Genomic DNA, 11,773 nt, shown 5'->3' with positions numbered 1-11,773 from the left:
CAGTTTTGCTTCAACACTCCCAGAGCACCAGTTCTAAGAATAACGTGAGTATGGCAGGTTCTTTTCTCCCTCCACAAATTCTAGTTGCATAATTTAACATAAAAACAATTTGGGGAAGAGATTATTATCTTTCTAAATTCCAAAAAGCTCTCGCTGGTACAGTTTAAAACAGGCAAATGATATGCTGCATTTTTTTGAGTATTCAATAAATTTCTTGGACTTTTCCCCCCCAACTGCAGGAATAAAACCACTCAGTTCCTTAAGCACAGCAAACATAAATCTAATAGCTTTTACTCCATATTTATAAAATGCTGCCATCATAAGTTTCTCAGAATTTCCTGTCATCTTTAAGCATTTTCATTTATTAATCTCAATATATTTTAATAGCACACATATGTTTTCAAAAAAGTCTTCCCTGGGGCTTACTGTCAGCTGTTTATTCCCCAAATCTTTTTAAAATCTTAGCCTACACAGGATTTACAACATGCCTTTAACAAGTTACACGAAAATCTCCTCTTTTGCTCTACACTGACAGAGCTCTGTCTGGATCTGGGAGGAAGCGATCACAGTCCCCTTCAGCTGGAGGGGCCCAAGCTCCGGAGCACTGGCTGCTGGAGCTGCAAGTCCGTTGTGTTGCACGTTAGGAAACTGCTCTGTGACAGCTACGGTTTGGAAGCAGTAACATTTTTCTTTGCAACTCTCATATTTAATCTTTTCAGTTATTTTCTACAGTAAAACTTAGCCACCCGAGTGTGACTTCGTGTGTCACTGACCTATATGCCATAATTAAAAGAAAGCAAGTCCAACCAACCATGGCAAAGGGTACAGTCAGCATTTAAGAGAAAACCGACTCTTACCGACTTAGCAAAAGGTAGTTCTCTCTGCACAGCATCCCTCCAACCCTGCCTCTCCCTACCCTCTCTCCACCCATGTGAGCAAGTTACTTCACGTTGCGTGAAGAATACGTGATGTGTGCTCTCTAGAGGCCGCATTTTAAGTTTGGTCTTCTCAACCGTGAAAACAGTTATAAATTGTTCTCAGAGCTAAACCAGTCAACATCTTGGCACTTGGTTGTTTTTAACTTTTCAACAATAGGCACTGTTCACTCTCTTCCATCTCAGTTCTTTATTCAGTGGTCAGGCAGGACACTGATGAAAGGCTAGTCACGGCTTTCCCCCATGGTATCAGTGTGGTGGCATGTGATGGTTCACGTGGGGCGGGTTTGATCCGAGAAAGCCTAGTCTCTGCTTATTCTTCCTTTGTTCTGTCATCTGGGGAAAAAGAGAGAGAGAGCGTGTGTGTGTGTGCAGCTTATTTCCTCACTCTTTCCCAGTGCTGGTGGGCCACGCCACTTGGGGTTCACATTTCCCAAGCACCTACAGCCTGTTTGGCATCATATAGAATGTATTTATTCAGAACAGGGAAAATATTTTTAAGTGAATTTCCATAAACAGAGAAAACAAAGCAAACCCCTCTCTGTGGTTAAGAAACAGGAACCATGGTTCTTTCAAAGCAGCCCTTGCCTGTCACACACTCCTCATCACTGTAGTCATTTTAACAGCTACCACAGCTACTTTTGATATTATTTTTACAGATGCTAGCAATTTTACTTGATGAAGGGGTTGATTATAGGATTGAAATGACAGATACTAATGATGATCTGCCTTTCCAATGAATTTAGCAATTACTCTGATGGTAGAAAATATGATTTTCGATCAGAAAAGTGTAAAGAGGCCTTTGTATTTTGGCACGTGTGCCTTTTTCCTCCCCCGAGTAGAAGGAGGTTCACATAAGATGGGGAGGTGGGTAAGTAGAAGCCTTTGCTTACTGAGAGATGGTTCTTCTTTTTTTAAATCCTCACCTGAGGACACGTTTTCATTGCTTTTAGAGATAGAGGAAGGGAGAGTGAGAAGCACTGATTGGTTACTTCCTTTCAGCGCCCAGACGGGGGATGGTCTGCGCCCAGGAGAAGTGGTTCTTACAGCGCAGCATAGAGTTTCTTTACTGGAATTTATAAATTCCGCAGCTTGCTCCCGGGGTCTCTGGGTCTCCCCTCACTCGAGGTGGTGAATGATTTCCCCCACCAGCTCCATCTCCCTGAGCACACTGACCTGCTCCTTGAGCTCTGCCAGCTGACCTGACAGCTGTTTGACCAGACTCATGGTCGATTCCAACTTCTCCTGCAGGTTCCGAATCTCATTTTGCTCACTGTCACCTTCGTTGCTAACCAGGGACATGGCTCGCATCCGAGGAAACCAGTCCAAATTCTTCTCCTAAAAGAAATAAATGTTCAGAAAGAAGGGAGTAAGTATGGAAGGGAGCCTGGAGTTCTGTAAACACTGTCTGTAGGTGTTCAGTATTATTAACATATAAATCAAACTTTCTTAGCACTTGAAGAAAAAAGTACTCTTTCTAACCAGGGATGGGGAAGGGATGAGGGTGGGAATGAACTGGGGGTTAGACACTGATCTTCATGAGCTGGGGGAAGATCTTAAATATTACAACAAACTTCTTATGGGTTCTCAGGAAGGCCCTGGATACAACATTGAGAGCAGGGTTCTGAACCTTTCAAGCATCCAGTGAATCTAGATGAGTGACGAGGTGGCGTCTGGAGCCAGGGAGAGCAGATACAAGTGTGCATGGTACCGCGTAGGCCTGAGCTGCTTCTCCTTCCTCCCCGCACAAAAGAGAAAGGGGAGGAGGAATGTGAGGGTAGTCAAAGGAATGTTTCAGTTCCAGCCACCCACACTAGTGTACCTCCCACTTCCCGGAGGCGAGCCCGGAGCTCGCTCGGCTCAGGGAAGAGGGAAGTAGGAGGGCACAGCCCTAGGCTACTCTGTCTGCCCTCTTTGGAAACATTTTATTACAGAAAGGGCAGACTTCAGAATCAGACTTCCCCAGAGGGCAATAGCTGGTACTACTTCTGTTTTTCTAGGTGGGATGAGTACAGGGATGTGTGTGTATGTGTGCATCCACACCTGTGTGTACACACACACTTCCCCTCCAATGTGGTAGAGACAAAGGGTTGACCTCATACCCAGCCCCCTTGGAAATTCTGCCTGATTGTCTAACATCATAGAATCACTGTGTTACTTATATTCCGTTTTGAATCCTCGATAAAGCTGCAAGGTATATCATATTGTCTCTATTTTACAGAGGAGCAAACAAGCGACTCCAATAGTTTAATTGCCCATGTCACAAACTATGAAAAGGGAGAGGTAGGATGCAAAGTCAGGTGAGTGTTTCCACCACCCATTAGGTATGTCTGTCTGTATTCCTGTTTACCCATCTTTGTCTCTAAGTCACCTTCTCCCAACATCCCCAGCAGCGACCTTCCTGTTTAAGATTCTTTCTGCTCCAGAAAAGTCCACTGAAGTGGCTACAAAGACCTCTGCCTGGCAGATCCCAAGAACAAGAGTCAACAGAGTACTTTCCTCCCCTAAGATACTGTGGACAGGCCCGACCTATGTCTCTCTGAACTTCTGTCTGAATCTCATCCAGCTGTGGGTCGGTTCTTTTTTTGTTTTGGTAGTTGCCCTAGTCTGAGAATAACAAGTTGTTTATAATTTCCTATGCCCAATGATAATGAAAAGGGCTGATAAAGGATTAAGGATAAAACATATTAAAGAGTTTCAAACTGCATTTAAACAGCTGTAGTTAATTAGCATTTCAAAGGAGAATGGTAACTTATTCAGAAATGCAGAGTGACAGCCAGATTCATTCATTCCATCAATCCTTCTACATCTATTGCCAGGTATTTAGAGACAAAAATCAGATGAGGCAAGTTGTCTGCTCTTAAGGAGCCTGTGGCTTAGGACAGCCCTCTGAGAAAAGGGGACAACGCACTGTGTGCATCCACTGGGGTCGCTTGTTAAAGCCAAATGGGGGCCCAGGAAATGCCTGCAGGGCAGGGTGCATGGCCCCGAAGAGTGGAGGACCATGCCTTGTAGTGACCCCAGCCACTACTACGGTTCACCAGCAGCCCAGGTGGATGTGCAGTTGAGGCAGAGAGCCGGACTGACAGAGGATGCTGTGTCCTCTGGAATGGGTGTCCGAAAGACAAAGCTATGCAGATGTCAGCAAAGCAGTGAATGTGGGCACTGGAAGGAAGGATGAAGAGACTGGGCTGAAGGTTCTATATGCACTGAATCCTTTCAACAATCCAATGAACTTCAGGTTTTTTTATCTCTTTGGCATGTGAACTATGTACAGTACTATCTATTATCTGAAGTTTTCAAATGAAGAAACTGAGGCTAGCAAATGTTTTAGCTGGGATCCCAACCCAGATCTGTGAGCACTGAGATTGCTTGGCAAGACAGGAGACTAAAATTCTGAACGTAGACCAACTTTAGAAAAAGAAAATTCTAGAATGAGAGTGCCTTAAACTGAAAAAAATGTCAGTGAATTTGGGCAGTTTGTGTTTGACAGGTACAGAGTTTTAGTTGGGGGAGACAAAAATTCTCTGGAGATGGACGGTGGTGATGGTTGAGTAACAATGTAAATGTACTCAATGCCACACACTGGTACACTCACAATGATTACTTTTATGTTGTGTATACTTTACTATGATATTTTGTAATCAATGTAGTAGCAGAGTTAATCTTTGGGATAAATCATGTACCAAGTCCTTGACATCATCCTGATGGAGGTCAGTGCTTGGGATGGATTAGGGAGCTGTGGGCGGCCACAGGCCAGAAACTGTGATGCATGTACAGGAGATATTAGAGGACAGTGATGCAGAAGGTTTGAAAAATGCACGTTCGTGTGAGGGTGAAGATGCAGTGATGTCTTGGCAATGTGGAGCCAAGTCTGCTGGCCAAGGGGTTGGGAGCACAGGCAGCTGCTACCAGCTGGCTTAAAGAGTCAAGAAGGCAGAGCGCTGGCAGAGGGTTGGTCTGCAACAGGGCGGACGTGAGGGGGCTGATGGAACGGAAAGTTTGAGAACCTCAGACAGCTGAGCCTGGGGGGAGAAGGTACCAGGTGACATAGTGATACCCACGGTGTGGCTGGTGAAAACATCAACTTGTAGAGAGTTTCCAAAAGGAAAGGCAAAACATTGTTCAGATGCTTAGCAGACCATAACTTGACCAAAGAGAGCATAGGTGAGACTTTGTGCCTTCAAAGAAATGTTACTGCGGTTTTCTTAGGGACTGGGATCAGCCCCGTCCACTTCTGAGGAACAGCAGCTCCCAGGGGACCATCACCCCAGCCCTAGGACCACAGGACTCTTTCCCTGCACATTCTTGCTTCCCTGGTTCCTTTGTTCATCGCTTCATGTACTAATTCTTACTGTGTTTACTACGTCTGTGCTAAGCACTGGGAAAACAATGGTGAGCAAAACCCAGCGCTACCCTTGTGCTCACAGAATTGACGGTCTATGTGGAGAGAAAGACTTTAATCAAAGGATGTAAAAACAATGGCAAGCTGTGCTTAGGGGCTGGGAAGGAAAGCCACACAACGGGCGCTCGTCACCCCTTCTCTTAGTCCCTAAAAATAATTCTCTCTGAATCCTCCGGTTTCTCTCATCTGTCCTTCACTGCTTGTACTGTTCTGTTTTTGTCATTTGCGTGTTTCTCCGTCTTTTCTGGCCCATTTGTGCGATTTGTGTTTTCATTGCTCCCTTCCTCTGCGTGTCAATTGACCATAATCTGAAACTAAAAAAAGTATAATTATGATTTTTTTCCATATTGAATGCTTTGTAGTTCCTTTTCTTAATTTTTAAGGAACTTGACTTAAATCTGTTACATCACTCACTAAAATGGAAAAAAAACAACCAACCTAAATTGTTTTTGTCCTCTTTTTGTGAATAAAACCAATCTTTTAAAACTAATTTCTGTAACTGATGTTTCTTCAAATGAGTGTGGAAAGTACATCCTTTTCACCGGAATAACTGAAATCCAATAGTGTTCTTAGAATAACTGCCACATACACTTTTTTCATCGAGTGGCTCCCAGTTAAATACCCGAAGGTTCCTCTCTCTGCCGAATGGCAGCACCACGAGTGGCTTCCACGGAAGGCTCAGCCTGGGCAGGGTGAGGAAGTTGAGACTAAACCAGAACCTTAGGACAGACACACGGAACAGGGACCAGTGACAGGACACCACTTCCTCACCATGCTGGCCTGTAATGCATCCGCCATCTAACAAAGCAGTCAGATCTGATTTGTTGTTTCTCGGTTACTCATATGTGCTGTGTACATCCCGTGATCATGATGAGCAGATTCCCGTGTTGACTTTGGTTAGTCAATATGAAATCATTTCCTCATTTCACCAGGAATGAAAATATTTGACCACAGGGTAGTATAAAGTGAGGGAAGTGGCAGATTAACTGTTAGACTCTGAGGTTACAATGTGAGATCCTAGTGACTTGGTGGGTAGAAATTCAGAGCTTCTCAAGGTTTTTAAAATGCAAAGCCCAGAGATGAACTAGTCATGTCTCTGAAGAGGGACACACAAAGCATGCTAACCATAACCGTCTTGTCATTCCTAAATTCTAATAATAGTGTATTTTTCCAGATGACTGGGAGATAAATAAATAGAAGTATAAACATTTTTTAAATAGTCCTTCCAGCAGTCAGATCAACTTGCTTATTTAACTTTTAGTTATTCAAAACAATGTTAGGTTGTCAGTGTCAGTCAAAACTTAGCTGTGCTTTGTTTTCATATGTGGCTCTTAAAGGTGAATACCCACTTACGGGGAAGAGGCAGTGTGGTACAATGCAAACAGCACTGAGGTAGGAGTCACGACACTGGGCTCTGGTTTTAGCTCAGCCAAAAACTAGTTATATGATATAAGAGGGAGAAAAAGCCTTACTCTCTGGGTCCCCGTTTCCTTACCTGTAAAACCAGCATGTTACCCTAGGTGTCTCTACGTCTCTTCCAGCTCGTCGTTCTGTGAGCTATGCATTCAAGGCAAACTTTAAAAATCAAATTGCTGAGGCAAATCTCAAGTTTGCCCAGTGAGCTAACAGAAACAGAGCATTGAGGCTACAGGCAACCTTGAAACCACAGAAGCCAAGCTCAGCATATTACAAATGCCCAGCCTGAAACCTAGAAAGTGTAGGTTTCCTTGAGGTCTTACAACACAGCAGCAGATGTCCCTGCACTTAATCTCCACTTCTGGACAAGTTCTTCCAAATTACGTAGTGGACTAGCTCTCACATATATAATCCATCCCTGTTGATGATTAATGGGCCACCGGCCTAAGAGCACGTAAAAACTGTAGTAATTTCTCTCCGCATCAGAATGAGATGAAAAAGTAGTAAGATTGATTGATTGCAGTGAACCAAGCTTTGGAGAAATTGTCTTATGTCTTTTTAGCTCTACTAGATGCACATCAAAAGCTGCCTGTTTGTAAGCTAAAGAGAAAGCAAGCATTGCGGTTCTATATCGTAGTGACATATGCCATTTGTTGGCTGCCTAGCAAGTGTCAGGCACTTCTGTCATGCTAGAGCCCATGCCCAGAACAATTCTACTGGGTAGAGACTGTGGACACCCCCATTTTACAGACGGCAACAACGAGGCAGGAAGAGACTTAGTGACTTGCCCAAGGCCACACAGGTGTAACAAGTGGTTGGGCCAGACTTTGGCCTCTACCTTGTGTAACTGGAAATCCTGTCTGTCTTTTCCTGCGCCCAACTACTTCGTGTGTCATGGAGATGTCACAGTGTAGTTAATGAACTTGCCAAAGAAAATAGACTACAGTGAAAAATATATATATATGTGACTGGAGCCCCTTGATTACTTCTTCTGGGATGTACTGAAGGATTTATTTGTTGAAAATCAGAAACAGCTCTTGCTAGCTATCTCAGCTGCTTGGAGCGTTGTCCCGATACACCAAGGGTGCACGTTCAGTCCCCAGTCAGGGCACATATAGGACTCAACCAACGATTGCCTCAATGAGTGAAACAAGTCGATGTCTCTCTCTCTGTCTTTAAAAAAGTAGATAAAATAAAATAAAATAAAAACACCAGAAACAAACCTTCTATATTATATCAGAGATGCATATGCAGGCACTGATGGAAACACATCAACACGTAACATTCACTGCAATTTTGCAGAGTGCTCCAATATAGCGCTGATGAGGGGTAACACATTGAACATGCCATGTATTGCATTGGAATGGAATATCAATAAACCATTTCATATCTACCTTCACCTCTGCTTCCAGACTCTCTGACTACACTTAGAATGTGTTGTTATAAGGCCATTTGCTAAGATTTTTCTGGTTACCATTTTCTTCTAAGACTCATGTTTATAGTGCATTTTCCATTCTAAAATCCTGTGCACGGCCTCCTAGGCTGACAAGCATACCCATTGTCCAAAGCCTTGGTATGGCCCCTGCATTCCCCTCTTTGCACTTTTGGCTTGAAGGGGTCCGTGGAAATGGTTCTCAAGAGGAACATGAGAAATGCTGATACTACCTGCTTACTAGAAGGTCCCAGAGGGAAAGACACCATTCCTGCTTTCCTGGAACTTCAGACTTAGAAAGATGATCTGGAACAAGTGTTCTTTTCTGAAGTCATAGTAATCGGTTTGGCTAAGGGTGAGTGCTTCTTGGACCTCATCCCATTATCTGCTCAATGAAGGGGGGGCGAGGTGGGCTTCTCACCCTTGTACTAACCTGGTGCCTTGCCGGCAGGTTAGGCACCATCTCAGAAATTTAAGGGACACCCATAATACTGTCATCTGGCCTCAAGCTAGCCTCATTCCTGGCGAACATGCCACATGTATATGACAAGTGTTACTCAGTGATGGCAACAAATAGGCTGCCCTCACAGGCGTTCAGATGCAGACCTCAGGTTCCTGAGGAAGGAAGGGCTGGAAAACGCACTTGTCTGACAAATGTAGGGCCTGGAGGTGAAAGAAAGGATCCTGTGTCCTTTGAAATTAAAACACAGTTCCTGGGTTGACAAATAAATGATAAATTTCTTTCTCAAATATAAATCAAAACAGCTTTCTGCCTGATGTTTTGACAGGACTCTCCTAAAACTTCTTTCAAATATAACCATCATATTCAACTTCACTGTATTTAATTTATTAGAAGGAGAATTAAGAATAACAAATTTATATTTAAAAAAAGAATAATAAATTTGCATGTGGAGCTCAAGGAAAATCACACACTCGAATACACGTAAAGCCTATACAGAAAATACTATTTCTAGAGAAAAAAAGTTCTCAGGAATCTGTTAACACTAGAGTGAAAAGCAACACATAACAAATGGAATTTAAATCTATTTTAGTAACCATATCTGTTGCTATTTGAACTTCACTGCCTCTTTCCTTCACATATATGTATGTGTATGTGCATATATGTATAGCACATACAGGTTTGTCTCACACAAAGAAATGGGTAAATCTTCTAAAAGACTATCTAAATTCCTCCTTTGAAATAAAAAGAAAAATGCCTCCCCTGCCACCCCCCACCCCTCCACTGAGAGCAAACTACTTAAAGAAGAGCCACCAAATCTCAAAATTGCACAGGGTAGCTCAGGGAAGGGTCCAGCACGTGGTTATCACGGCAGAGCTTTACCTGCCAAAATCTGATTAAACTGCATTTGCAGTTGGCCAGCTTGTCAGCTGATGTGTTCTTTATTAGTCCCTGATATTAATACATTTTATCAAATTGTTCTTTTAACATGTCCAGTTTATCCTTAAGTCTTTCCCCTTGTCTTCAAAATACTAGCCATGCAGAGGAAAAGAGTTGGTGGTTTTCCAAGTGTGTCTCCCCTGGGCCAGCAGCATCGACATCACTGGGAAATGGTTAGAAATGCAAATTCTCAGGCCACGCCGCAGACTTACAGATTCAGAAACTCTGAGGTTGGGGCCCAGTAACTGAGTTTTAATGAGCCCTAATGGTGATTCTGATATGTACTGAAGTTTGAGAACATCCACTCTAGATAATTCAAGACCAAAAGGGTGATATCTTAACATCACTAATTGTTGGATGAACCTTAAAGTAAATCCTTAACTGTGTTCATGTTATACTTTGAGTGATCACATAATTTGTTGGCTAAACAGGGACACAGTTGAGCATGAAAGGAGTGTGATTAAAAACTTTGTAGAGACAATGGCATAACTGGGACTGTTCCAGTGAAAACTATGGTCCCTTGGGTTTCCATTAAATTTGGGATTATGATTTACGATACCGGGACCAACTAGTTAGGAAAATGAAAGAGTTCTGTAACAGTATCTGGGCAGCCTCCGTAGATTAGAAAATTGTGTTTATATATGTAAATTGCCGAGAGGATGATTCTGAGGTATTATCTACTAGGAATTCATAAGTATTTAGGTCACTTGTAAATTGCTTATAAAAATGGGTTTTGACATATTTCTCATGGGAGTATCCATACTTAACACTCTCATTTCATTTTTATCAATTCTTTCTTTTTCTCATATAAAGTGGATGGATATTAATACTCCTCTGAAATTTCTCCTTAATTCCAATGATCTTCTCTAAACAATTCAACTTTTATCCTTAGGTTTTTGTTTTGTCTTGTTATTGAATCATCACTGGCCTCTCTAATGCTCTCGGAATTGTTTCTATCACCAAGAGCTGGAGTATGGTCATGCTAACGGTGGGGAGTGGCTCTTTTGGGTCAGCATAACACTGATGCCTAACAATAAATTCAAAGTTGGACCACGATGATGTGCCAAGTTGTACCCAAGAAATCTTACTACACTCAGGCCAAACTTTTCATTAGCATCAAAGAGCTAAAATTTCTTCACTAGGACATCATGTGGATTTAGGGATGCTGAATTAAAAAAAAAAAAAAAATCTGACTTGAGTCCAAACCAGTAAGTTCTGGGATGGGGCAAGCAGGGAGGGATGCCAAAATGGGACTGAACTCTAAGTTAGATTATAGCTTTTCAGAGTATAGCAGTGACCACTGACTAGCTGGCTCTGGGACTTGGAATGACTACAGGATGGTGCACAGCTGGAAAGGAGCTTAGCATGGCTGCCAATGCATCTACAGCTGACTAGCTGGGTCCGTAGCCATTCTGAACACAAGGAGCCCAGCGGCTGTAGGTGATGACATACAACTCTGCCAAGCAGCTGGTACATGAGAGAAGAAATGAGGTAATTTCAAGGAGGATGAACAAGGGAAACTTCAAATGGGGCAGAGCTATGGGCTGCCCAGGACATGGGGAGGCGGAAGGAAGAGTATGGTATACTGTACCTCCAGAAGGTGGTGGGTGGCTCTCTGTGCACACTGGTTCCTAGGCTGATTACAGTGATAAGATGCCAAGACATAGAAGGCACAAAGGGCTCATGAACAGGAACTGCAGTCATGAGTCACCGAGCAGTTTGACACAAACGCAATGTAGAAACAATCATTGATCATGATGTAGGTATTGCGCTTTTCATTTTCATGCAATTGCACAAATAAATTCCCCGATTTTCCAACGGATGCTATTCAGGTTTTATGCATTTTGTCTATTTTTCCACATCTGAAACATTTCCTTGGTTATTTGTTTTTATAGAACAGCAATCTGAGAGAAGACTTAAAAGATTGAAACAGATGCTGAAGCAATTCCTCCGTGTAAAACTTGTTTCTGGTACACGATAGAGCCAGTCAGTGAAATGCTATGTCGGGTTATGATTGGCTGTTGTAGACAGTGCTCCCTGCTCATGAGAACTCAGATGATGCCCTGAGACATTTTATAATGAATATAGGCATTTTTTAAAATTTACTGATTTTAGAGAGAGGAGGGGGGAGAGGGAGAGAGAGAGATGGATTTGTTATTCCACTTATTTATGCATTCATTGGTTGA

The 11,773-nt window shown here is 42.8% G+C and overlaps 1 protein-coding gene across 1 annotated transcript in view; it reads right to left on the bottom strand.

The window, feature by feature from the left end:
• Positions 1-390: 390 nt before the first annotated feature.
• ITPR2 (inositol 1,4,5-trisphosphate receptor type 2) overlaps positions 391-11,773 on the bottom strand; it is a 431,766-nt gene continuing 420,383 nt past the window's right edge. Inside the window, exons 56-57 of the mRNA XM_053921707.2 lie at positions 2,112-2,273; positions 391-1,271 (exon numbers count right to left, since the gene is read on the bottom strand). Of these exons, the coding sequence (XP_053777682.1) occupies positions 1,185-1,271; positions 2,112-2,273 (249 nt within the window). The 3' untranslated portion in view covers positions 391-1,184. The remainder of the gene's footprint in view (positions 1,272-2,111; positions 2,274-11,773) is intronic.

This window comes from Desmodus rotundus, chromosome 3 (assembly GCF_022682495.2).
Source record: "Desmodus rotundus isolate HL8 chromosome 3, HLdesRot8A.1, whole genome shotgun sequence".
Lineage (NCBI taxonomy): Eukaryota > Metazoa > Chordata > Mammalia > Chiroptera > Phyllostomidae > Desmodus > Desmodus rotundus.
Note: the sequence above shows the minus strand (reverse complement) of the source record. Positions and strands in the feature narration are given on the sequence as shown.